Raw genomic sequence first — 27,905 nt, forward strand, 5'->3', positions numbered from 1 at the left:
GTGTGAATAAGCCGTGTCGGATAGGTGGAAATCGGGATTGGTCACGATCAAATCCAATCCGAATCGACCAATTCACTATTTCTATTTATATAAGTTTAGATACATCATCCAAATATCTTGCCTAACTCAATTTGTTCAAGCGAGAGGTTCTTCTTCCATTGTGACCTAGTGGTTGTGGGTTTGAGTTAGGAAACAACTTCTTTGGCAAGTTGGGGTAAGACTGCGTATATTATGATCCTCCCTATACCCTACAGGGGCGAGACCCTCATGCACTGGGTATGCCCTTTTTTAGAGGTACTTCTGGACGGACAATCCACTATAGAATATTTGGATGGACACCTAGTTCTGCAATGTGGCAAGAATGGGCTTGAAATTAGTCCCTTACATGTCAAATTGAAACAAAGCAAAATTGATTAACATGCAAAATAAAATATTGAAAAATCCAAGACTACCAGGATAGTACATACTAATACTTGGACAACCGAAGGATGCATAGCAATACATTAGAGCATATAGGTCGATTTTTGCATTCTTGGATGATAAAAATAGTTGTTTTTATTGTATGAGAATGCAAAATCGACCTAGAATGTGTTCCAAGAATGCATACCAAACATAGTCTAAAAATTGACATGTGACCAATTCAAATCATTCCCTAGATATCCAATGGTTGAAATTCCCATCACCACTCTTCATTTGATACAACAAGGTGAGAAGTTCATGGATCCCTAATGCGCTGTGCAGTCAAAGGAAACTATCGATATAATTTTTCAGATCCCTCCTTCATAAATGGAAATCACTGTTTGTTTCTATTCCTTATATTTGAATTTTTTTTAAAATATATATTTTTGTACTCAAATCTGTTTAATCTATTAAAGATATAAGAGAGAGGGTGGGACAGATTGGCCGCTTTTCATTCCGTGGCTTCATGATCTGTGTGTGAATGAAGTTACTGGTTGTATGCATATTTATCCTTAGTAAATCCAGCCTTTAATAAATTAAAAAAAAAAAAAAAAAGAAAAGAAAAAGAAAAAGAAAAAAGAGAGAGTAGGGTGGTACGGTGGGTGGAGGGAAATCCGCAGTGTATCTATGATTTGGGATCTTCAAACCATTTATAAACCAACTAATCAGAATCTATAACTAAATTTGGTTCGATTTGGGATTTTAGAACCGAACAGATTAAACCCTTATTCACAACCCCCTCCCGGTTTAAGCCAATTCATCGCCCAAATGACGGTTTTTCACCGGTTTATTACTGGTCATAACCGCTTTTCTCTTCCCTTCCCTAGTAGAATGCTATTCGCTTCACTTCAGATCTCCGAACCTCTCTCAGTGACGTATCCGCATTATTTACATTAGTACAATTCAGATATAATTCTTCTTCATTCTTCATTCGTTTATTCCCTTTGTCTCTGCTTGTCATTCTTCTCTCTCCTTCCTGCTTTGGATTTCTTTACTCGTAAGATGGCGTCGGAGCTCGGATCAACGACCGAGAAGCTTTCACAGCTTGGCATTAATGGAGATTGGGCTGCTTCCACCCCTAATCTACAGAAGAATCTCGGCATTCTTTCGTCGCACCAGGTGACGTCTCTCTATGTGCTTGTATAGCACTATAACCCGATCAAGCTCTCTGTTACTCAAATTCCTTTTTATTGAAACGGTGTTCATCGGTAATGTCTGTTGATTGGCAGATTGCGCTTGCAAAGTTGTTGTTGGATATGGGCCAGACTCATCTTTTTGAGCACTGGCCTGAGCCAGGCATTGATGACGAAGAGAAAAAAAGCTTCTTTGATCAGGTTTGCTTTTAGTCTTTTTCGTACTTTTCGGAACAAAAGGTCTGGTTTCGTGTTTTTAGTAGTTCTGTGATGTAAATTTCAGAGTAAAAGTTTGTCTCTATCTTTGTTTTATTCGTTTTGAATGTTCTCAAATGGTTTACTGTGCTGCGGTTTGCTTATTAGATTATTTCCATGCTGCAATTTTAACTAATGAAACAGTTGTTAATTGGGTTGAACAGTGTCTGAAACGATGAATAATTGATTATTTGGAGAAAACAGGTTTTCTGATAAATTCCAGACCTACCCGGCTGATTTGAGGATTTGATTCCTCAATACCCCCCACCAAAAAAAAAAAAAAAAAAAAGGAAAGAAAGATCCACATTTGATATGTGAATACCAAAAAGTGAATGCCTGTTAGACAATGTAGATATGTGAATGCCTGTAAGGTGGCCATGGATGTGACAGATTCGTTGGATACTCAGAGAGGTATTCACATATCAAATGTAGGTGGCCATGAATATGTGAAGGCCATAAAAAGGAAGAAATATTCTGTAGTTCAATTAAATGACCTCTCTAAGTGACAAATTGACTAGACAGTGACTGGTGGACAAAAAAATGACTGACAGCTTAACGCTTATACTTTTCTTTTATTTATTTTTATTTTTCTGGTTGGGTGTATATAAGTTGTCTTACTTTTCTGCAGCATGGAACAAAGCACTATTAGAGTTGATTGGAGGGTAAGGATCCATGTAGCCAACCCCATTTAGTTGGGATAATGCTGACTTCTTGTTGTTGTATGGAATAGAATAGTCTGTTAAAAATTATTACACTTATAAATGTAATTCATTTACAAGTGAATGTAAAGTAAATTTTTTTTGCATGCTATTATCCTTTTTGGAAGTCTCTCCTTAATTTCTTATAATTAACTTCTCCAGGATCTTGTTGTTCCTGTTGACGAACTACTCTTATCTTTGATTATTCATCTTGTTCATGTGAATTTCTGGTTCTTTTCCAGGTTTCTCGGCTTAATGCAAGCTATCCACGTGGTTTGGGAGCCTATATTCAAAATGCTAGGAGACTTCTGGCAGATTCCAAAGCGGGGAAAAATCCATTTGATGGTTTTACTCCTTCTGTAAGTGTTTTCATTTACTCTTAAATTTAAATTTGACTCCCTGCGACACTTTTCTTTAACTTCTGTATAGTCAGCCTTAAGTCTCTAACATCATCTTTACTTACAGTGAAGTCTTACTGCGGCATTTGTATTTATGTTCCATCCAACTATCAAATCCTTTATATTAAAGATTGCTATATTATTTATGAACAGCTATGAATGCATAACTGCATAACCAAGGCATTCATTATATTTATTGTGTCCCCGTATTTCACTTCTGTCATTTATCTAGTTTAACTGTATGACACAATCGGATAGTCTTAGCCAAATATCTCTCGACTTCTGGCTGATAAAATTGAACATCTACCATGGATTTTGTCCTATAGAGAAAAATTTGTGCAGCTATGCAACCTAGAATCCTGCTTGCCCTTCAGCTAACTGATAAGTACAATACTTGCTTATAGTCTTAGCTGCATCTGTCCTGAGATTAAGCCATTGAAAAATTGGACCTCTTCCATGGATATTGTCCTTTGGTGACCAATGTGTCCAGCTATACCACTGGCAACCATCTTCAAAATCATATCCTCTTGCAGAGACATATAATCACACCCTCATATTCTGCTTCTGCTCTATAGCTAGCTGATAAAAATGTGAAACTTTTGGATAGTCTTAGTTTCATCTCTGTTGAGACTAGACCAATAAATTGGTCCTTTAATATAAATATTTTTTTTTGTTGTGATGAAATTATATCCAACTATAGCATTAGCATCCCTCTCCGAAATGAACTCTTCCTGTGGAGTAGTATTATGAATTTTTATGTGTACCCTTGATGACATGCACATTATGCATGACATAATTGGGTTTTGAATCTCGTTGTCGGCTGCAAGATGTCATGAATGTAGGTTAATAATCTTGCTTTAATAAGTTAAACCCAATAACCTTATGGCTGCAGATGTACTATCATACAGCCAAGATAATTAGTTACTTTTTTCTTAACCTTAGCTTTCTGCTTCATTGCAGTGGTGTACTCTTGTAGAAAATAAATTACTAGGCTTATCTTCTGTTCACCCTCTGCTGTGAGTTGATAAGCTTAAGAGCCTCATGATCAGAACGGCACACCAACTTTTTCTGCCAGGGTTCAATGCTTTAATCAGAAAACAAAGCTCTTAATCATAAGTAGAATAAGTTTGCTTTATCTTACGGAGTTTTTCATTGTAGAAGGCCACCGGTTGACACTCTTGACTTAGCACTTCTTTCGTTCCCAAATTCTAATGCTTTAGTTGTTGATTGGACCATTCAGAAAGTTCTTTATTTGTACAGTCTATGATGGGTTTCTAATAGCTTAGGGACTAGGATTAGAAACTCAATCTGTTGGATTAAATGAATTTATAGAAGGAAAAGAAATCAGGCGCTGTATATGGGTGTGATCCCCTTGCTTGGATATTGATATATTCTTATTACTAGCATAGATAAAAGCAGATTAAGCATTCAGTACCTCTTCCCACACTATATTCCAAAACCAATATCTCCCGTGCAATTCTGAGATAACATGAAGAGTTTTCTGAATAGAAACTCAGCTTGAATGCTGTTGTGAGTTTTATCATCCTTAGTTGATCCCTCATCTTTCTTTCTTACAAGACTGATATAATGTTCTATCAAGGTGTTTATCTGTCTTTCTTGTCCATGTTAATGTGTAAAATAGGCATATTGTATGGTTGGATGCTGTTGTTATGTATGTCTCGAATTCTTGGACCCGTTTCGAAGAATGACCCGCTCCGACATTTTTGGTGGCGACCCGAATGGAACTTTTTCTGAGATGGAGGAGTATTTATGTTCTTTACCCGCTTTATTGTAAAGAGAGAAGAAGATTTTGTGATTTTCGTTCTAGGGTTTCTGAGAGAGAGCAGCAGCACCGATTTGGGTGTTCTTGAGAGTTTCCATTGTAATTTTTCTCCGATTTGCATAGTGAATCATCTTCGTCTTCGCCCGTGGATGTAGCACACCATACTGGTGTGTGAACCACGTTACATCTCTGTGTTCTTTTGCTTAGTTCTTGTTTCTTTTCGTGATTTTGTTGGTGTTTGCTATAACAGCTGTCTTTTACTTTAGCATTTGGAATAATCTTCTTACTGAATTGCTCTCGTTGTACAAAAACCACAAATAATTTTTTTTTTCATTTTATATAATGACATATAGTTCACGTTCTTGAACCATATTTTTCATAACTCACACATACATGTTGCGTCCCCCTTGTTTGCTGTACTCCATTAGGTCTTCATTCGATCACAAAGTTTAGAAGACACCGTGATTTCTTGGCATGGTTTGCACTCTTTCTATTGTAGCAGCTGTAAGGAATTTTTGGGTTCATAATGGTTAAATTTCATTAGAATATATATTCGATTTATCAAACTGTACTCAAATGTAAATGGTTAGAGTGGGGTTTTGAGAGAAGGGGGCAACTATTTTGCAGGTTCCATCAGGAGAGGTTCTGAAATTCGGTGATGATAACTTTGCAAAGTTTGAAGAGGCTGGTGTCAGGGAGTCATGCAAAGCTGCCTTTGTCCTTGTTGCAGGTGGGCTTGGGGAACGTCTAGGGTACAATGGAATAAAGGTATATCTATTGGATTGTCTGTATATAAAAATATTTTGGGGCTCTTTGAGGTTGGGTTGATTATTTCTTTCATATAAATTTCTGGAGGTCATGTTTAAAAAAAAAAGGCATACCCAGTGCACGAGGCTCCCACCATTGTGGGGTTTGGAGGTCATGTTTGTGGGGGGTAATTGGGTTATCCATTTGTAGTACAACTTAAAGAGTAATCATAGACAGAAAACTCAGTGTTATTACATTTTGCAGGTGGCTCTTCCTTCAGAGTCCACAACAGGAACATGCTTCTTGCAGCACTACATAGAATCAATTCTTGCTCTGCAGGAAGCTAGCTGTAAATTGACAGAAGGTTGGTTACCTAAAGTCACTGGTCATTATGAATGAATTCATTTGTTTTTGTTGATGAAAATTCAACACAACTTATTCCATCATTGTTTGCTATTTATTCCTTCTGCTTTACTTTTGAGACAGGGGATATGAGCCAGTATTATATTGAGCTTCCGGATCCTCTGTATCAGAAATATCCTGTATTAGGCTTTAGATATTTGACATCTGTTTATTAGGACCAACATCTCATTGGCCTCCTAATGGTGTCATCCCTCATCATTAGTTGATTTTATTTTTAAAAGAAAAACTATGTTTTCTGAGCTGTGTGGGATAAAAACATTGTATCCGCCAAGCTTGAGATCAGAGTGGTGGTCCTCCTTCTCTCTTATATTGCTGCCATCATAGATGATGATGAATGAAAAATCAATTAATGCCAAAGACATAGAGACTCAATAATTTCTCTCCTAATTCCAGAGGGCCAATTCTTGTCTTAACCGGTTCAAATTATAATTTCTTCTTTTGCTGTTGATGAAGGAAATCTCAAAGAGTAACTTCTATGGATTTCTAGTCTCAATTTATTTCTGTTGCCGGTATGAAGGAGAAAATTGCAAGAGAGATTCATGTCTTGACCTGGATGTAATAAGCAATGGTTTACCACTGGGGGGGGGGGTGGATTCAGCTGCTTATGTCAATGGGTAGCCCAAAATTTTATCCAAATCTTCCCTTCTCATGTACTAATTTGTAATTCCCTGAGCTGCCTGTGCATGAGGGAATGAATTAGGCTACATGTAACCAAGAGTAGTCTTGTCCTCACATCCTTTGATTCTCTTCTAAAGAAACAAATGCAAAATCTTCGCAGCACACATTTATGAACATATGAGGGAGGTTTCAGGTACAAATAGTTAAGATACCAGTCATGCTGTTTCTAGTAGTTAGTAAACTAAATCTTCGTTTTTCTATGTTTTTCGATTGATGATATTGTCCTTGGTTTTGTAGGCCAATCCCAAACTGAGGTACCTTTGGCAATAATGACATCAGATGACACACACTCACGTACTTTGGAGCTTTTAGAGTCGAATGCTTATTTTGGAATGAAGCCATCACAAGTGAAACTACTAAAACAGGTGCTTATATCAAGTGTCAGAGATGGGAGCCTCCTCAAATTTTCATTTTTCAATGGATTAATTTATTTTTCCCATTTTTTTAATGATTATTCAGGAAAAAGTTGCATGCTTAGATGATAATGATGGTAGGCTTGCAGTAGACGCCAAGAACAAATATAGAATTCAGGTACAGATCTTGATTGACCTGTGTTTTGGATACATGTTACAAGGGTCTTACTCATACTTCTAACATGCATAAGGATCAGAGTCTTGGTGATCTGAGGCTTTCTTTGTGTTTCCTTATGGTTTTCTTTTTATAGACAAAACCCCATGGCCATGGTGATGTGCATGCACTTCTTTACTCCAGCGGCCTGCTAAATGTATGGTATGTCCTGTGTTTTGACCAAAAGTTGACATTAAAGGACTGTTTCTTCTTCTTTTTTTGTCTAAACTATTGAAACATATTCTGTAACAAGGTTCTCTAATGAAGATGAGAGGAGATATCTGTATGACATGGATGAGAAAAAAAAGGCAAAATATTTTAATCTACTAATTTACAGAAAATGATATGCATTTTTAGGATCTGCTATGTCATTTCTGGAAATACAAGGTTGTATAAGTCAAGATTCTCAGTTAAATAGATGACTTAACTACTGTAGGGACAATATTTTCAATCTTATAGGGGGAAAAAAAAAAAAAAAAACAGAGCCTTATTTTCATTATTCAAAGTTTGGTGCTTGGCAAATTTTATGAATGTTTGGTATTTGCATTTGAGCTAGTTCCTAGTTAAGATTAAATTTAAAATAGTGGTCTTACAGCTTGGGTTTTCTTCTTGTATCTAAATTTTGGTTTTGACATGATAGTGTTGTCCTGATTTCAGTTTTCCTTGTTTTCTCAGGCATGATGCTGGTCTAAAATGGGTACTATTTTTCCAAGATACTAATGGGCTTCTCTTCAATGTTTGTTGCTTTGTCTTGCTCAGCTTCATTTTTTCCCCTTTTTATCAAATCCTTGCATCTGGAACTCTCAAACTCTTATTTTCTTTCCCTTCTTTGGTTTTTATTTAGGCAATTCCCGCAGCACTTGGTGTAAGCTCTAGCAAACAATATCATGTTAATTCTCTCGCTGTTCCTCGCAAAGCAAAAGAATCTATCGGGGGAATCACCAAGCTTACCCATGCTGATGGTAGTTTTTATCCTATAACTCTCTTTCTGTGGAGTTCCTTATAGCTTTTGATTTTTTTAATAAGCTTAGTAACAGTCGGGAAATTATTTGTCAAGGGAATCTGAGGGTGATTCCTTGTCTCTTATTTTATACTTCTCTAGCTCTTTATAAATCCTTTGGTGATCCAGACATGTGCTTATTTTCATGCTGAATCAGAAATAGATACTGTTCTAGGACTGAACTGTGAATTGTTTTCCATGAAGAAACTTTTGAACTTGATCTTTTAGCCTGCACTACGTAATCTGTGACGGGACTTGATTTCTCTCTGTATTCAGCTATACAATTGCAAGGGCTAATGCTGTGCTTGTTCAGGGGATATATATGTTGAAGATATGAATATTCTGCAATTTGGCAGAGCAGATCAAGCATCCATTTTCCAATTACAGAATTCTTGAGGCTATTTCATATGCATATAGAGTGTGAAAATTTATTTTCTTAACTTCTGGTTTTTATTGCATCCTGTAGATGTCAGGTTATTCCACTTACAATTTTAAAAAATGGGAGATTCTTGACTTGATTGCATAGACTAATGACAAGTTGGTGCAGCCTGATTGGAAGCTATGGATCGGGAGAGTCGAAATCACATTCCCTACGTGACCGGGAGTTGATCAATTGAACAAGAAAATCAAAATTGCAACGGAAACTCCAATTGAGAGTTCCAAATACTCAACTGAGCAATTTCCATTAAACTTCATAATCTACCTTCATTCAATCATGGAGGATTACATATATAGACTTAGAGCTGAGTATGAATAAGGAAGAAAAGAAAAGAAAGAAAAGATTCCAATCTCTAATCTTCAATCAGCCAAAAATACTTCAATCAGAATCCAATCTTCTCTTTAATCAATCCAATATACTCTCAATCAGAAATCCACTCTTCAATCCAATCTTCAATCAAATTTTCAATCAACCCAATATACTAGCTAGCTGATTGATCCTTTATTTATTTAGAAACTGAGATAATCCCAAATCAATCCAAATCTTCCCTCTTTTAGGTGCAACTTCTTTCCTTAAAATTATTGGGAAGATAAGGAATGGATGGACTATCCTTGCAGGGCTGGCCTTGCTTGGCATGCCTCTCCTTGACCCGAATCGATTTTCGAAGAACCTTAGGGCTTCTTCATGGTCCAGGTCCAGGGATGCATCATTCTCTCCAGGTTGAAAAAGAGTTCGTCCTCAAACTCTTGCCCCGATCAATGGTATTCGTCGTTCACCGGGATAAAATTGGAACCAAGCAAATTCATTGTTGTAGTCTCCAATTGAATTAAACAAAATTTGCATATCAACTTCAGATTTGACAGTGATATCAAATGAGGTGCTCACGGCTTGAATGAATGACATGTTCAAATATGGATTTTTGGTAACGCTCATATTTCGAACAAATTGAGATAGAGATGTGAAATTGATAAATGCCAAATATGGATCATCATACGTACTGGAAATATCGAACCATTGAAAAGAGAGGGGATCATGGGTCGTGACCTCACTGTGATGCTGGCAGAAATGTTGTGCTTTTGAAACGTAATCTGGTTCAAGACTTTCGAAACCACTGTGTTCATTGTACTCATCCTGTACTCATCGAAAATTGGGGGTTTACTGAAATCAACCTGAACAATGATTCGTTCATCTGTAGCATCATCCATTGTCGTATGAATTTCACTTGTGTTGATATCCTCCACGGGAGTTGTACGACCACCTCTATGCCTGGGCGTCATAACAACTACTCGCTCTCCACCATGTTGGTTCCTGTTCCGGTGAGGCCTCCTCTCCTTGACAGGTTGTGCATCATTGGATGAAGGTGAGTTAGGATCGGTCGTCTCCTCATTCGGATTCAGACGTCTCGATTCATTTCTTAAAGCTTCATTCTCATATCGCAGGGCAGCAATTTCTTGCTGCAGGTGCAAATTTTCTTCCCTTGCATTGATATCCTTGACGGGGACTGTACGGGTAGCTTGTCGGGGAGCCATTACAGTCTTCCGCTCTCGCAATCCTAGGCTCTGATACCAAATTGGTGCAGCCTCATTGGAAGCTATGGATCGGGAGAGTCAAAATCACGTTCCCTATGTGACCGGGAGTTGATCAATTGAACAAGAAAATCAAAATTGCAACGGAAACTCCAATTGAGAGTTCCAAATTCTTAATTGAGCAATTTCATTAAACTTCATAATCTACCTTCATTCAATCGTGGAGAATTACATATATAGACTTAGAGCTGAGTATGAATAAGGAAGAAAAGAAAAGAAAGAAAAGATTCCAATTTCTAATCTTCAATTAGCCAAAAATACTTCAATCAAAATCTCCAATCAGGCAAAATATTTCAATTAGAATCCAATCTTCTCTTCAATCAATCCAATATACTCTCAATTAGAAATCCACTCTTCAATCCAATCTTCAATCAAATCTTCAATCAACCCAATATACTAGCTAGCTAATTGATCCTTTATTTATGTAGAAACTGAGATAATCCCAAATGAGTCCAAATCTTCCCTCTTTTAGGTGCAACTTCTTTCCTTAAAATTATTGGGAAGATAAGGAATGGATGGACTATCCCTGTAGGAGCTGGCCTTGCCTGGCATGCCTCCTTGACTCGAACCGATCTTCGAAGAACCTTAGGGTGTGAGGTGGCGGCTTCTTCATGGTCCAAGTCCAGGGCTGCATCATAAGTAGTTATATATATGAGAGCTTGGTGTTATGTTGACTTTTGAGTGAAGTTGACTTGGGACAGCCACAGGTAATCTCCATGAGAACCTGGATGTATGGCCATAGTTGTCGCGGCGTCTAGGAGGACCAAGTCGTTGGAGAGGGTAAAAAATCAAGGCGACAATAACTAGGCGTCCAAGGCGACCAAGGCGCCTGGATGCCTAGGCGATGCCTTGACTATGTATGGCACCGTCATCAATTTGAGACTAGGGACAGCCATTGGATATCTCCATAAGAACCTGGTTATATGGCCTCTTCATCAGTTTGGAATCGTCTTATGTCCATGAGAACATGGCTATATGGAACTTTAATTGATTAAAACTATCTGCTTCCTGGTATTTTGGTTTACCCTTGCTTTGTTTGCAATTAACTACTGCTAATAAATTCATGATTTTATTAATTTGTTTTCACACTAAACTGACTTCAGGGAGGATGATGGTGATCAATGTGGAATATAATCAGCTTGATCCTCTACTTAGGGCAACTGGTTATGCTGATGGAGATGCGAATTGCGAAACGGGTTATTCTCCTTTCCCTGGAAATATTAACCAGGTACACTTTCTGATGCAAATATCCCATTTTTCTCCATTATAGGATATCAAATAAAACTGTTCAATGTTTCAAATATTTTGTGGAATGGACATACTTTAGCCTCTAATGTGGTGTTATTTACCTTTTATCTATCGAAGCATAACTAGTTTCATAAAAATTTCAAAAGCTAAGTTGAGGCTGGCTAAGATTTGCCAATGCACATGAAATTCCTTGGTTTTTATGAGATCTAAAAGACAGTTTGGTCCTTTTTGGTTTAGAGGGTTTCTCTACGAAGGTTGTCAAATTAAGGTTTCCTTGGAAGCTGCAATCAACTTTTGTGCTCCTTTTGTACACACTGAATAAACTCTTATTTTTTTGGGGTCCTTGTTTTCCTCTACATAATTTAACCGATGATTTCCTGGATTAAGCTTAACTTGTAATGTCTTACATTCTCGTGCAGTTAATTTTGGAACTAGATCCTTACATCAAAGAACTCAAAAAAACAGGAGGTGCCATTGAAGAGTTTGTCAATCCCAAGTAATTCCTCTCTCTTCCTCTCTGTGTGTGTGTGTGTGATACAGTTGCATTAGACATTAATCTTGTATGGAAAATTGACCTTTGGGTAGTTAAGTTATAGGTTGGGCCTTTTATTTTTTTGGTTTAGTGTTTGAGTTAGATTAGATTACTTAATAGCAAGATAGATATATGTTTTGAGTTTATTAACTTTATTAAGTGGGAGTATGATTAGGAGTCCTTTTTTGAGTCAATTTAGGAATTTTATAAGGTCTTTATAAATGTGATAACATCCCCATCATTTAGAGATGGCTTGAGTAAAGTGAGTTTTTTTTTTTTTTTTTTTTTTTAGCTATTGATCCGTGAATATGGGATTGGTATCCCAAACCTAAATTATTTTTTTTCTCTCTTCTATTTTGTTCTCTTCTCATCTCTTTTTCCACATTTTCTCTTTTCTTCCTCCCAAGAAGATCGATCTCATCCCTTTTCCCTCCCCTTCCATTGGTTTGATATCTCCCCTTAAAAGCGCAGTTGCTTCCTTTATCTCAGATCTGATCACAGATTTGATCATTGGGCCTGCTTGCATCTGAGATCTATAATCTGGATTTTCAGACTGCATTAGTATGTGTAGCACTTAACTGTTTCTTGTTACAAAGTCATAGAATGCTTGCTTAAGGTTAAATCTTAATCAGCGAAGAGGTATTACTTTTATAGCAAATATGATAAAATAAATAATGTGATATAAGGATAAATGAGAAGAGTATTTTGTTTGGCTGGCGTAGAGTACCACAGTGTAAATCTACTTCATTGGCACGTTCTCCAGTGCTGTTATACAATTTGAAGTGCAAAGTTCCTCTCCTCCTTGTTTTCCTTGTACACTTAGGTATTTATATTAATATTATAGCAATCAAACTATTCTGTTTTCTTTGTGTTCAGTGTTTTGGTTTTCCATAGGTAAGTGGGTTAGTATCCAGTTCCCTCTACTGTTTTGTTTTGAGAAAGTTTTTTTTCCCTCTTCTGCAAGTGTATTTTTTTTTAAAAAGTTGTAGAGCCTTGGGAAGTATATTTCCTTGTCTTTACATTATAATGTAATTTAAATGTCATCCCTATTTGTTGCAGATACAAAGATTCTAGCAAGACTTCATTCAAGTCTTCCACTCGTTTGGAGTGTATGATGCAAGATTATCCCAAAACATTGCCTCCATCAGCAAGGGTTGGATTCACAGTATGTAAAGTTTCTTGAAATGCAATCTTCTTGTTTTTGGACCTGAGATATTGTACATCAAGATCTCTTCAGTTCTTACAATGTTTTTAAATTATTCATCCTTATAAGAGAGCATTTATTTGGGACCTTTAGGTGATGGATAAATGGCTTGCTTATGCACCAGTGAAGAACAATCCTGAAGATGCAGCGAGGGTAAAAGTTCTCAATTAAATCTCAATGTAATTTGCCATCTGGAGTCTGCCTTCTGCTCTTTTAAGCAGCTACGGGGTCTGATTCATGCTTTCCTAACAGCCTTCTCTCACAAAAATTAGGAAGTTGAACACTCTATTGCCAATTTCATTTCTCTATTATTTTGAGTTGATGTAGCAAATCTTGCATTTCCCCCCCTTAAAAACCAAAGAATCATTAATCCATTTCTTTGTTCTGCTTACCTTGTGGCTTGATGGTTCTTCTTGGGTCATTTCATTAGTGTTCAAAGGTTTAGGATAGTTGATCTATTTCAATAAATAAATAGAAGAATCCAGCCTAGGCCCTGGAGTTATTCATTGAATAATGAGGCAACTGGAAAATCAATGTTAGATGGAGTCTTTGTTATTTCTTATCAAAAAAACTTGTGCTCTTGCATTGACATGTCATCATTTTTTTTTAAAATTGAAGTTATTTGTGTTAATGAATCGTATCTTTGGGACTCGTCACTGTTAGTCTATAGGAGTATAAATTTGAATTGCATTAGGTATATGGATTTGCATTTATTGTTTGACTTCGCTATGTCACTATTAATCTCCTAAGCATTGTTGAGGGTACCACAACTCTCTGGGCTTCCTGTTGCTTGTAATTCTTCCTGATTATTTCTCTATTAACGTGCCCCCTCAAAAAAAAAAGGAACAAGTCTGTTATCGTTTTCTTCTTGGTGTTTGGAAGGGTGCAGAAAAATATCATTTGGTGAGTGGAACTCATTTTCTGCACTTGAAAATTGAAATGATGGGCTGATGCAGGCCCATTCAGCATCGTAAAATAATTGAAGCCCAAGTGAGGCCAGCCCTTAGATGAAACCAACTCAACTCCGATACCACCGGACCAAAAGGGAACCAGCCAAAATCAACAAGAGCCTTGCTAGTGGAGAATCTCCACAATACCTCTTGAGCTACCCTAGTGGATCGATGATGTGGAAAGCTTTAGATATTAGACCCCTTCTTTGGTGAACTTTGCACTGCTGGTATTAAGGTCATGAACTCAGTTTCCTGAATTGTCATTTTTTAATTCTAATAAATTCGTTATTTCATTTGAAGGTACCAAAGGGAAACCCAAACCACAGTGCAACTTCTGGGGAAATGGCTATCTATCGGGCACACAGCCTCATTCTTAGGAAGGTAGTCACTTCTCTCCTACTAAAATTTAAGCTAATTTTGAAACATGTTAGTTTTCTGTTTATATCTGGTGCTATTACAACAAGCCAAATTGCCAGAGCTTTCTTTTGGAAGTCAATGCCCTACATGTGATTTAAGGGATTCATTTTACTTCTAGTTTTAATTTCAGAACTCTCTCTCTCCCTCTTTCACACACACACACACACACAGAAGACAGTAGCATAATTGTTTAATTTTAGTCTGGCAACTGATCAGCACCTATGTCAAGATCTTTATTCATGTGAAATCATAGATTCCTGTCTGCTTTATCATCCACATTTTGTGAGACTGCTTACTACCCTGGTGTAACTTATGTCAAATCAACAACAGTTGACTGGTACAGTGTTTGTTGTATATGAAACATGTCTATTTATGCAATGCTATCAAAAGAGACTTCAAGCATGGATGTTTTGTATTTCTTGTTTGCTTGCCAGGTTGGTGTCCAGATAGATGATCCTGTACTTCAGGTATTCAACGGACAAGAGGTTGAAGTATGGTCTCGTATCGTATGGAAACCAAAATGGGCGCTGACTTTTGCTGATGTGAAAAACAAAATTGGAGGTAGCTGTTCTATCTCACAGAGGTCCACAATGGTCCTAAATGGGCCTAATGTGTTTATTGAAGATCTCTCTTTGGATGGCGCTCTCATTGTCAATTCAGTTGAAGATGCAGAGGTATGGATGACTCCCTAATGCAAGTGCACACAAGGGAGATCAAACTTTTACACACTTGGCACACAGCTGCATGCATATGTTTATATGGAAGAAGCCATCTGGCAATAGTTGAGCAAAAATAACTGGACATGCAGGAAATTCAATAATCCTTGGTTGTTTTATTTTGTCATTGGCAGGTTAAAGTGGGAGGTCCTGTGCAAAACAAAGGGTGGGTCCTGGAACAAGTTGATTATAAGGACGCTTCAGTGCCTGAAGAAATAAGGACCAGGGGTTTCAAAATTAACAAGATTGAACAGTGGGAGCTGAATTACACCAAGCCTGGGAGTGTTTCATTTAAGCCTTGAAGGGTTCCTAAGGAAGGTGGTGAAGAGTTGGTTATTTAATAAGGACTAAATTTTTTGTTAATTCCAAATAAAACTGCCTTATAGTTATTGAGCTTCAAAAGTGTGTTCATTTTAAAACAAATTTTGAAGACATCACCTATATTTTTTTTTCTTGTATTGATAGGATCATTATGTGTTATGATACTATTTTTTGGTTAGAAACAAGAAAAATGAAAATTCAGATGTCAAATTCTATTCAGTTCTTAACATTGATCACTTCCCACTCACCGGATAGGAGATATATCAGGTATAATGGTGCACTGTGATATCCTGGTGATATTTCACAAAATGTCACAAGGTGCCTTATGTTAGAGAGGATATTGGTTACCCTATTTGCATTTGGACTCATGAAGTACCTTGAGTATATTTTGCTATATTTTTTCCAACGTAGGAAGCAGGGACTGTGATGCATGGTTATTGGTTACCCTATTTGCATTTGGACTCATGAAGTAACCTTTGGATTAGTTTCTGAATGTTAAAAATGTTGGGTCTTGAAGCTCTACTTCAATAACTAATTAAATGCATATGCCATATTTCCATAAATCTGCATGGAACTCAAGAATTGATTGTCATCCATTCTCTCATTGGCTAAATGGGGAATTTTATTTTTGGAGAGAGGTTAGGTATTTTCAGTGAGAGAAGCATAATAATTGCTTTAAACATGTGTCATATCTCACCATGTCAATGATATTTCGATTGGATCATCACTGTCTAATACAAGTTCTTAAAACCACCCCCTTGTTAATTGTGTAGGTAATCATAATGTTCCACCTTGTATATGGTGAGCAATGGAGAAAATGGATCTTTTATGTATCAGTTGAACTTTAATATTTCATTTTCTTTTTTTCTTCTCTCATTTCATTCCCCATCCCTCTTTTCTCCTTCTCTCCAATCCCTTTTTTCCCTTAGTTTTCCCTTCTTTGTTTTGTTTGGATCCATTTAGCCGACCCCATTAAGTTGATATAAGGCTGAGTTTGTTGTTGTTGTTGTATGTATCAGTTAAACTGATGATCACTATATCATTAACTTAATGCATCATTGTCACCTACAATATGTATCTCTTTCACACTTACGCTGCATTTGTCACCAAACACAGCCTTAATGTTCCTTGACCTCTAATGATAACTTTAGTTACAACTTAATCAGTGTTGAGAAGAAACCTCAAAACCAAGAGCCCCACCCTTGGCACCCCATTCCTACACCCCACAAAACCCATCTCCCCCCCCCCCCCCAAAGGCCAACCTTGGGTAAAACTTGTTAAATTTAGGTAGAATACAACTACAACAAAATTACAGTTGATAATCTATCAATTAACAACATATCCCATGCAGTGAGAGTTCCCATCTATCTAGCTTTACTAGAATTACCTATCCATTTTGCTTCTCAGTCTGTCTAGGCCAGATTGTCCTAGTTTTGTTTGGCCAGACGCAATACCCATTGGATTTCAACTCTTTGTATTATGACTATTGTCAAATATCCATAAAGATATCTTCTCTCTTTTTGTCTCTCTGTTTTATATATAGTTTCAGGAGTGCAATTATACTTGATGGCGTAGAGTGTTCCCAACAATTAAGCTCCCAAGTAACTATGATGGAGAATTAATTTAATTTTCTGTGGAGAAGGAAATTCACAGGCAGGAATGGCTATTTTCACGTTTGTGTTTGCTAAGATTCTATGTTCACAAAGTTTACTGAACTTTTTAAATTCAAGAGTTACCAGTTGGCAAATAATTGATAGATATTTGGGTGGTTTCATGTTGTTAAGGACTCTACCCATCTCATTGGTCAAGTTTGACCCAAAATGAGGATGTTATACAGGCCAAAAATGTGTCCAAAGTTGTAGAAAGACCGTACCCATATCATTAACCTCTATTATTACAAATATAGTTTGTGGCATTTTTGTAAATTTGAAAATATTTGATCCACTTTTGCGCTATTACATACTTCTGTTGAGCGCATAAGCTGAACCTTGACTTGAGAAAGTGGGGCTGGATTGCATTTAGTATGGTCTTTGTGGAACTATCAGATAATCTTAGTATAACTAAGATGAGATATAAAACGAGAAAGGATATAAAATAAGAATGAACAAATTAGAGCTAGCTTAGGAGTAGCTCCGATATGTGATAAACAGCGAGAAAGTTGTTTGAAGAGACATGGACATGTGCAATGGAGGTCTTTAAATGCTTTAGTACGGAAAAGTGATTTGATTCATATTGAAGGAGCTAATATGAAATGCAAATAATTTTTACAATAAATATCTTAGATGACATGAAATAATGAACATCGATCCCCGAATCTATAGTTAAACAACATAGATATGGATATTGAAAATGCTTGTTATCAGAGCTCTACATACATTAGAAAACAACACAGCATGTAAACAATTACACACTCTCACATTATGATCACTACCAGCGACGGATGTTTGGTATATGCTCACGTTTCCAGTAATCTGTTCCTGCTTTGAGTCTCATGTCCAACTCTGTGGAAGCTCCAAGAACTTCAAGTGTTCTGAGTTTCTTGAGGTTTTGTATGCCCCAAGGAATCTCCTCCAATTGCCGGCAGTACACAATTGTCAACCTTTCTAGGCTAGGTGCTGCACCATCTCCAATTATCACATGTTTCAACCCACCTAAGCGAAGCAGCCTCAGTATTTTGAGTTTCTTAAACTGACCTGCCTTGAGGTGCAACTGGTCTCCATCATATGCTTCATGAAGGACAAGATCCACCAAACTAGGCAGGGTTTGGAGGACCTGCAATGGGTCATCCCTTAATCTTGACCAAGCAAGACGTATTCTTACCAGATTTTGATGTGATATAATCCAATCCGGCAACTTACGGCCGAGATGATACTGAATTCAAATCAATGAACTGTTTATCATCCATTGCCTTTAAACTCAAGGATTTGAGGTATTCCATCTCTTCAATGGATGTACAAAGATCCTCACTGTCTTCACTTCTTAATTTTGTGATGCCCAACCTCCTCAATTGCCTTAAACCTCTCAACCCTTTAATTATTGTAGTCCCATGGTTTGCTTCTATAAATATCAGCTTTTGTAGGTTTTCTAAAGATTCAATTCCTTGATATGGTGCCTTCACTCCTTGTAAAGGACTCAAACTGGTGCCATAGACTCTTCAAAGTATATCCTAGCAAATGCTGTAGTCGCTGGAGCTTGAGGATCCCAACAGGCAATTCATGTACATAAGTATCTTTAAAATCCAAGATTTCTAGGTTTTGTAGTTTCCCAATGGAGTTTGGAAGCCTCTTGGTATTTGTATTCCTCACATTTAAATATCTCATATGTAACAGATTCCCCAATTCTTTAGGCAACTTGTCTAGGCATGAATCTTCTAAATCTAAAACCTTCTAGAGCTTCAAATTCCATAAGGATGTCTTTGTAAATGAGTACTGCAGATCATTATGTACTCCAAATAGAAGAAAAGAGCGAAGATGGGAGAAATTCAAGGTCTTTGATCCCTTGAGTTTGTTGTTGTGGAATGATAGCCGTCAAGCACTTCTACTCGGATTTGAATTTTGATCTGCAACAATTTCACTGAAATTCCACTCCCTAGATTTTGAAAGGATAATATCATGCATGAGGTCATGGACTCGACATCTCTTCACTCGTCCATCCGAATACATTGATGATATTTGAATCATGCTTCTGTGAATGAGCTCATTGAGGTAGTCTTCTGCAACCTCTACTTTTGTTTTGCCTTTTTCCCCACTCACAAACCCTTCAGCTACCCATAGTCGAAACAATGTTCTACAGCCAATGGAATAATCCTCTGGGAAAAGGCCAAAGTACCAGAAACAAGATTTAAGGTAGTATGGCAAATCATGGAAACTCAATGAAAGAACTTTGGGTATGCCTGTAAGAAGTGGGTTATTTTCTAACTCATAACCAAGACTATGATTCAACTTTGTCCATTCTGCTACAATCTTCTCTTTTGTAGACAAGAGACCACCCATGGCAACAATGGCAAGTGGTAATCCTCCACATCTGTTCAAAATTTTCAGAGACAGTTGCCCTAGTTCTGGAGGACAAAACCCAATAGGGTTAGATTGGAATGTCTTTCTGCAGAAGAGTTCCCAAGCCTCCTTCATAGGAAGAGGTTGAAGAGCATAGACATGATTAGAAGGATCCAAGCAAGAAAAAGCAACTGTATTGTTTTGAGTTGTGATTATTACCCTACTACCTTGGTTGTCATCAGGTAGAGAATATTTCATGGACACTGAAAAATCAATGCTCCAAACATCATAAAAAACAACAACATACCTCTTGTCCTTCAAGTACTACCTTAGAAGGTCAATCAGTTGGTTCCTTTCCATTGTCTCCAGTTCCAGGCAAATGGGTTTGTTCATTGATTCATGGAATTGCTTTATCATCATCCTTAAGAGCTCATCAATCCTGGGTGATTGCGACACTGTGACCCAAGCACGGCACTCGAAGCATGAGATCACTGTATAATTGTCATAAACTTTCTTGGTAAGAGTAGTTTTCCCACATCATCCCCATTCCTACCACAGAAATGACTGTTCTTCTTGATTCTTCCTCTAGTAGCAAGCTTAGTAAATGATCTCTAGGCTTTTCTATCCCCACTAGTTCTGCTTCCTCAACATAGAGAGAGGCTATTCGCAGATCATGTGCTCTGGATGAATTTAGAACTTGAGGGGAGCAATCGAAATGATTGTGTTCACTCCTCCCCTTAATGTCAAGCACCCGAGTCTTAAGATTTTGTAACTCATTAGCTATAACATGGCGTGGTATCACATTCTTGAACAAGAAAGCAAATCTACGAACGAATTATGATGCCATGCTGAGGAAGAACTGTAGAAAGGGTCATGAATTCATCTATGACATCTTCAATGTCATGGGCCACTCTTCCTACTTGTTTCACCCAAGTCTTCACGCTTTCATCATTCTCCCCCTTTGCATCTGCATCCTTTAGGAAAGATTGCATGCTCTCCAATTCATCTTTGATGAATTCAATTTCTCCTTGTACTCCCATCAAGAAATTTGCCTCTTGGTTGAGCAATGGATACAATTGGCTGATTACAGAGCACACAGCCATCTCTGCCATTTCTCTCCACTCTTCTTCTCCCTTGAAGAGAGCAACTTAGAATGCACACATTGATTTCGAATGAACCAGCTGATCATAGCTATCCTAAAAGAGTTGACTTGGGCATTTTGCTAATTGGGCTTCCTTCATATATGATTATAGTCTTCAATTATTGTTGCTCCCAAGATCCAAACACAATTTGCAAGTTGACTACTTCAACAAGTTGGTGCTTCAAGGAAATTCTTTCAAAATGACAGGTGTTTGAAATATTTATATTCCCAAGATTCAATAATGAAACTGTCTCAAAGGTTATCCTTGAATTTGTCAATGCTGACAAACAATTTGAAATTGTTTAATTTTAAAAACGTCTAGAACTCATGTGCATACTAAGCTCAATGACATATTCGGGTATAACTTGGTGTGAACATTGGAAAGAGTGGTGATGGCCAGAAGAGGAATGCAAGGGAATACAAGTAAACAGACTTGCCCACCTCAATATTGTTTAGCAACCCAATTTTATCACATTGTACAGTTAGCATTTGATGTGGCAAAAAAAAAAAAAAGTTGAATATATAGTATAAATGTAGCGCTTGCTTGTTCGAACGATCTAAAACATTGGATGTATAAAGTACCCTTGGCTTGGTTACATATCAAATTTGGTGATTCATCTAGACAATTTGGTGCAAAATTTTCATAAAATGAAAAAGAAAAATCATAGCGTGCCATTGAAATTATGAATTCCTCGTGTTATAGTTGAAGTAATTTCAATATCAGTTTTCTGGGAAGGAACAGAGGATGGGTTTACAACAATTTCATAAATGAAAAGACTTAAAAAAAATCTGGATGGAAGTAAAAATGTAAAACTGCAAATTCTGAATCTCTTGTAAAGTAGTTGAAGTAACTTCCATTTCAGTTTCCTGAGAAGGAATAGAGAATGGGATTGCAAATGGATTCCCATAATATTGTCCAATCATTCTACCTATCAAGAAAAGAAAAAAAAAAAAAAAAATCCTAATAACAAAAAAGATGCAAAAGATAATTGAGTGTAGGCCATCACGCTTCTTGGGCATTCATCCCAAGTACAATATACATTGGAGGATCCAAATCTGGGTTTTGCTCCAGAGTCAATATTACAAGACCAGGGTTTCTGTATTTGTTAATTTTCTACTTACAGGTCTGATCTGAGCTGGGTTATTCCGAGATCAGAAGATAATGATGGAACTGCTCAGATGTGGAGATTAAAGCACATAAAATTGATGGGTAAATCCAGAATTTTGAAGATTTCTTGTGGTGTAACAGAATAAAAAAAGGGACTTTCTGGGGTGTTTATCTGTATCTTCTCCAAGTGTTTATCTTCCTAATTCTGGTGGTGATCTGACCTGGTGCAGCATTGCATAAAAAACTCTCATTACCTCAAGATTGCATTGCTGATTTTAATGGAATTTGACTTTCATGTGAAGTAACAGAATATTATCATTTGAACTACTAGAAGATGATGATGTCCTGTGATCTTCTTCATCATTCCTTTTCTGATCCGAGGCTCCATGACCCCTTTCTTCATCTACCACAATGGTAGTTCCAAAACGAACTTGTCGCGTACCTTCAACAGGAGACCCTACTGGGGAGCTTGAAGATGCATTCCCAGAGGTAGTTGCAACACAAACATCCACATTTGAAATCCCAGGCTTATTTGCTCCTCCACCACCTCCTCTTCCTCCACCACCACCACCACCAGCACGGGCAGGACTATCACCACGCGGCGTAATGCATCTGTATAGAATAGTTAGACCCCAACAGAACCAAGGAATTCCTACAAGAACCACCCCTATAACAGGAAACCAATGTGTAGTCGATGTTTCTGGGAGTCCAATGTACACCAGCAGAAAAACACCACCTGTAACTATGGAAACAAAGTAAAGGCAAGAAACTAGCCATACATAGATGTTGCCCTTCCTTGGATCTGGCATAGCCATTGGAATCTAGCTAGCCTAAAAGATTAAAGATTGCTGCTGCTGCTGATGATGATGATTAAACATTCTTCTTTCTCCTTTGTTCTTCATCTGAATGCTAAGTAACAAGAATGTCTAGGCCGGTATGGAAGATGAGACAGATCCATATGATGCAATTGTGTGTGTCTGTGTCTGGTTTCTGCCTGTTGATGGATGGGGTGAAATGATTTTGGTTAATTTCCTCTGTTTGCAGCCAAGCCTGGAATGAGACTTCATACGTTTGACTTAGTCAAAGTAAGTTTACCTAAAACAAGGTCTATGTCAAAAGTCAAAACAAACCCACCACTGGATGAAAGAGAGAGAGAGACTGGATTTCTACCAATAGAATTTGAACCATACATTCATGGATGATATATAGTTAGTTTGTTCCTAAATTGGTTACGCTGATGTGCTGCTTCTTTGGGGATCAAATGGAATCTTTATCCCCTCCAGTTTCCTGCCCGGCCTAGTTTCCCAGTACCTGTAATAAAGGGGGGTGCAATGACCACACTACCCCTGTCCGAACATTTTGTCTGGATGGAATCCACCTCCCTTTATTACAGGCACTGAGGAACTGAGCCGGGCAGAGACCTGGAAGAGATAATTTTCCGGATCAAATGTTCACAAGGGAAAAGAGAAAAAAAAAATCAGTGATTTTCCAAATAATTATTATGACCCCCATATATATACAAAAAAATTAATTTATTCATCTATTTATGGCCAAATTTTATTGTCACAAGGTTTTGCTATTTTTCAAACATCACACAACACCTATTCTACTATTCGGAGAGATGATGTGTCTATTTTGTCCTTTGATAGAGAGAATGTAATCTAGATTAGCCATGTGTCAAATTTCAAAGTCTAAAAAGTATTATTTTTATATTATGTGATTTTCTAATTCAATCAAATACTCCCGGTGAATTGACATACATTGTGTGTATGTCCATTCATGTGTATCCATACTCTAGCCATATTATCATGCACTCTCCCAATTCTGAGCAAGAATGATTTATATAAGAAAATTCATAAAATTGGATGACTCAGATCTATCTTGTGACTTCCGAAAACATCACAAGCATTTGAAAAACAATAACTTCAATAGAGAAACCAATTTCTTTGTTTTCTTCTTCACATAGACATTGGTGCATGAATTCTTATATATTCATTCTATTATTCTCAGACTCGTACAATATACTACTACTCATGATATCATCTAAGCACGACCTAAGCAAAATGTAATTCCACTATTAGGATTGGAAATTAATTTCAATTTCCTATCATCCAAACACCTGGATAATGGAATTTAATTTTTCATCTGCTACGAATCATTTTAAGAAGGGTAATCAATAGTGAAGCTACTCAAAGTCCCAAACCATCCTTAAATCACAGCATGACATCTCTAACATTGTTTGGCAGCTTAGAAATCAATGCTGTTTCAAAGGTGGGTTTGTATTCTCTGGCTAAAATTAACCATAAAAAATACACTCAAACGAAATAAAGGACAAAACTTTCCCACCAAGGTCAAGTACTATTTTCCTCTCACATGGGGTTCTTTATTAGTTCCTCTCTCCTATGGTCCTGCCATGGCCATATGGACTCCATGTGGATGATTCCCTCATCTACACTGCCATTGGTGTGGCATGGAGTTTTTCCTTAAATTGGCCGCGTAGGAAACCCTCTCCCAACAACAATCATATCTTTACTCTGATGTTTTTGCTCTTGCAGTCCTAATAAACCAAGATGGACAGTGTATTTATCAAATTGGTTGTTGAAAAGGATACCAAAAATTTCTAGCCAGAGAGGGCATACTTGAGTTTGAGATATCTTCCAAGAAAATAATAAAAGAAAGGCCAAATGCTCTCTGTGCAGCAGCGCAGGCTGCACCCACACATGAGAATGGGCAAAATGACCATCCTGCCCCCTTGAATGGACAGCCCATGTGTCTGGGCACAGCCTGTGCTGCTGCACAGAGAACTTCCACCCTAAAAGAAAACAGGGGCAAGTTGAAAAAAAATTAGATGCATTCAGACGAGGCAAAATATCATCACCGTACATTTAATGACTAGTCATTCATAAATATTCATCCAAAAAAAGTCATTTTTTCCTTTTTCTAGATCAATAAAATATTTATAAATACAAGGCAAAAAATATCATAGTACATATATGGAAACATGGGGCTTGCCCATATTTTAGGGCATGGTGGGTCCAGGAAGAGCTCCGTAGTCTGCTCTTAAAAGAAATTTATCCACTTTCCTGGAGCTCCTTTCTGCTATGAACTCATGGATCAGCATGGTGTATTAAAAGAAAATATATATGATCAGTCTCCTTGAGCTCTTTTCTGCTATGAACTAATGGGTTGACATGGTACCATGGAAAGTTTTTTCATAGAAAATGTGGACAATGAAGGAGACCAAATTGATGAACAAATTAAGACTTTCCACTCTCCTGTTTGCTTCACCATATTGTTTTTGAAACCGTGGGCCAAAAGATTCCACTTGCTTCCATATCATCCATATTGTGCATTAGAAACTGGGAGCCACCCGTCGCCCAAAAGATTCCACTCGAGGATAACCAGTCAGGACATCTTTAGCTGGTTGCTTGTGCAGTCACGAGATTGGAGATCTCTTGATCAGTTTCAGCCAAGTTGGATGTCAGCATATTTTGCCTTTTCTGCTCTTGAGCGTTCCTTCGATTGGCTTCAAGAATAATGAGGAGAGCAGTAATGTCTGCAGGACTTACCCCACCCACTCTACTTGCTTGCCCTATGGTTTGTGGTCGGACCTGAAAGGTTGATGATATACCATATGACTGATCAGAAGAAATCACTGAATAATTTTCCCAGGTTAACACAAAGAATGAAGAAAACACAGTTACAAAAAATTCCCACAATAATCTCCCTTGTCAACAACAATGTTCTCTCTAAAATAACTCAATGTTTCTATTGCCTTTTCCCATGGGCCAAGAATGTGAGCTGACCAAGATATAAGAAAGAATGATAAAAAACAAGGACAAGTGGAGAAAGCACAGAAAGGAGGGAAAAGGAAACTAATCCCTAGTTCCACATGGCAGAAAATTAGTTCCTTTAGAGAGAACGCACGGCTAAGACTGTCAGCACTAAGCAACCAAGTACTCTTGTTGCAGAGTCCTCGACAAGATTGAACTCCCCCAGCCCAAGTTTATGGGCTCTTGAGCTGTAGTTGGGGATCCTCCTTCCTCAAGTAAAGCTTGGTTGAAGGTTTGTTAATTTTTGAGTGAGCAGATTCGTGTATTCAAGAGAATGGGAATTTGCAACACATAAATCTCAGAAAGGTAACATATATCTAGAATGTGTCCATGTAACGATAATTTACAGTACAGGGAAATGATCTTGATACGCAAGATGACAAATATATAGAGTCAAAAACAATAAATAAATATCGCGACACTATTTTTGTCATCTCAGAGATCAAGGTTATTATCCCTCATATATATGCTGTCTTAACATAAAATCAGCCATATGTAATATAAGATCATGTATGTCATAGGTGGGAGATTTTACATATTCATCATAGTGATGGGAGTTTTCAAGGCCTGAAAATGGAAGAAAGATCTCTTAGAAGTAGAACATGCATCAAGAACCAGGTCGGGCATGCTAATTCAACATCACCAAGACAGCACTCATGTTATCCCTTTCTCAATGTACTTTTCAGGGTAGTCGTATAACTATGACATAGGGATGTCTCTGTGTGTTGACATAAGAACTGTCTCTCTACACCCATCCATTCAAATTTTCTGAAAGCATACAAAAGCTTTAGGTGGCTCCAAATAATGGCGCAGTTGGGCGCCCAGCAATGATGCCAATGAATGGAGCCCGATGCACCAACTTTTTATATATAGTAAAATGATGACTACTCCCTTTCCCTTCACAATGGCATAGTAATTTATGATCCTAACAGATGTTCCAAATCACAAATTACAATTTTTCATCATTTATGAGATAATTGGATTTTCCATTGCCACATACCTTGGAAAGCTTTTCGCGTGCTTCCAAAGACAAAGTTGTCATTGCATAGTAATCCAGGTTCTCCGGAAGTGGCTTATGCTGTTGATGAACCATCTATAAGTAGAGAAGTACCAAAACTGAAAGTTATATCTATCCCTTCCATGGGGAGAAAAGAAAATTATAACTTGTTCTACTAGATGCCATAAAAAAGACCAATTCCTGCAATTGTAGAACTAATGAACATTGCAAAGAGGAGGTATGAAAGGGCATAACCCCCAATAGAATGAATTCATAATCAGATTACCACCCTACCTTTTGGAGTTGGAGCTGCTGCCGCATAATGAAGCCCTCATACTTGATATCAATTTCTACGCATTCTTTTTCTGCCCGAGACAGCAGATCATTTCCAAAACCATGTTTATCAAGAACTTTATATTGTATGTGTGGTTTCTTTAAAAGACTCTCTAGAGTTGATGAGTCTTTCACTGGTTGACCAGACAACAGAGTGACATCAGCCACCAAATCACCCCCTGGAAGATACACAAAGGTCAGCAACTAAGGGGTTTCAGGAAATGCAAATATATAAATCTCCGAAGTCAATAACTGACACTATATCCCACAAGGCACACCAATCAGTTCCTCTTTTTTTTTGTGGCTGTCCTTCCTTTTTGCCGTTTTGGTATATGGCACAACTCTTAGATTAGCACTTCTAAGATTTAACACAACTAAAATGCTAATAACCTGAAATCCTCACAGCCTTCAATCGCTTTTTCTCCTCTAAAATTTGGGCTTGCTTGTCCTGGTAAAGTTTCCACCGTCTATCGTCAATCAAACCTATCTCTCGTCCCAGAGGTGTGAGACGGCTATCAGCATTATCAGCACGAAGAAGTAATCTGAACTCTGAGCGACTACACAGAAGGCAAAAGAGTTGTGAGAGATAATATTGACAGTCTTAAGGCAAAAAGAAGGGAAAACAATAAAAATGCATAAAACAGTCAATGCTCAAAACTCACCTTCCTATTCTTAGCAGTCTCCTCTCTCCCTTCCACCCCTCTCCCCCCAAAAAAAAAAATAAAAAAAAAAATAAAAATCTTCATCACTCTCTGACGCTAAGTATGCTCTGTTTCTGCCATTAAGGCTTTGAAGCGAGATGGAGTACTGTGTTTTATTAGTTCCCCTCCCCCAACAACATGAAGGGCTGGATTGCATATCTGGACCATCCATCATACAGTCGGTCAATCCACTTTTTTATGTTCGAACAAGTGAGTCACCAGGGATGCTGATGCAGCTCCAGCAAC

At 37.6% G+C, this 27,905-nt stretch overlaps 3 protein-coding genes and 1 pseudogene across 5 annotated transcripts in view; 1 reads left to right on the top strand and 3 right to left on the bottom strand.

The window, feature by feature from the left end:
* The first annotated feature begins 1,394 nt into the window (after positions 1 to 1,394).
* Positions 1,395 to 15,713, top strand: LOC122670080 (UDP-sugar pyrophosphorylase-like). 2 transcript variants are annotated; one of them, XM_043867041.1, is made up of 17 exons: positions 1,395 to 1,578; positions 1,689 to 1,793; positions 2,788 to 2,904; positions 5,354 to 5,494; positions 5,738 to 5,837; positions 6,812 to 6,939; positions 7,034 to 7,105; positions 7,239 to 7,303; positions 7,817 to 7,877; positions 7,986 to 8,103; positions 11,270 to 11,394; positions 11,834 to 11,910; positions 13,006 to 13,111; positions 13,244 to 13,303; positions 14,401 to 14,481; positions 14,952 to 15,191; positions 15,368 to 15,713. In XM_043867041.1, exons 1-17 carry the CDS (start codon positions 1,462 to 1,464, stop codon positions 15,533 to 15,535), a joined length of 1,881 nt encoding a protein of 626 aa, XP_043722976.1. In that variant the 5' UTR covers positions 1,395 to 1,461; the 3' UTR covers positions 15,536 to 15,713. The 2 variants fall into 2 exon arrangements, with proteins under 2 accessions (XP_043722976.1, XP_043722977.1); XM_043867042.1 differs by having other exon boundaries at positions 5,738 to 5,832; positions 6,810 to 6,939.
* Positions 15,714 to 17,967: 2,254 nt separating this feature from the next.
* On the bottom strand, positions 17,968 to 20,673 carry LOC122668212 (annotated as a pseudogene).
* A 1,276-nt stretch (positions 20,674 to 21,949) lies between these two features.
* LOC122669767 lies at positions 21,950 to 22,856 on the bottom strand. Its single transcript, XM_043866615.1, has one exon. It carries the CDS (start codon positions 22,608 to 22,610, stop codon positions 22,071 to 22,073), a length of 540 nt encoding a protein of 179 aa, XP_043722550.1. The 5' UTR covers positions 22,611 to 22,856; the 3' UTR covers positions 21,950 to 22,070.
* Positions 22,857 to 24,608: 1,752 nt separating this feature from the next.
* Positions 24,609 to 27,905, bottom strand: part of LOC122668817 (tRNA uridine 5-carboxymethylaminomethyl modification enzyme MnmG) — a 29,808-nt gene continuing 26,511 nt past the window's right edge. The window contains exons 10-13 of one of the 2 annotated variants that reach the window (XM_043865353.1): positions 27,349 to 27,515; positions 26,920 to 27,140; positions 26,629 to 26,721; positions 24,609 to 25,406 (exon numbers count right to left, since the gene is read on the bottom strand). In XM_043865353.1, coding sequence (XP_043721288.1) covers positions 25,212 to 25,406; positions 26,629 to 26,721; positions 26,920 to 27,140; positions 27,349 to 27,515 — 676 coding nt within the window. In that variant the 3' untranslated portion in view covers positions 24,609 to 25,211. The remainder of the gene's footprint in view (positions 25,407 to 26,628; positions 26,722 to 26,919; positions 27,141 to 27,348; positions 27,516 to 27,905) is intronic. The other variant, XM_043865354.1, reaches the window with a different exon arrangement.

Source organism: Telopea speciosissima, chromosome 7 (assembly GCF_018873765.1).
Source record: "Telopea speciosissima isolate NSW1024214 ecotype Mountain lineage chromosome 7, Tspe_v1, whole genome shotgun sequence".
NCBI lineage: Eukaryota > Viridiplantae > Streptophyta > Magnoliopsida > Proteales > Proteaceae > Telopea > Telopea speciosissima.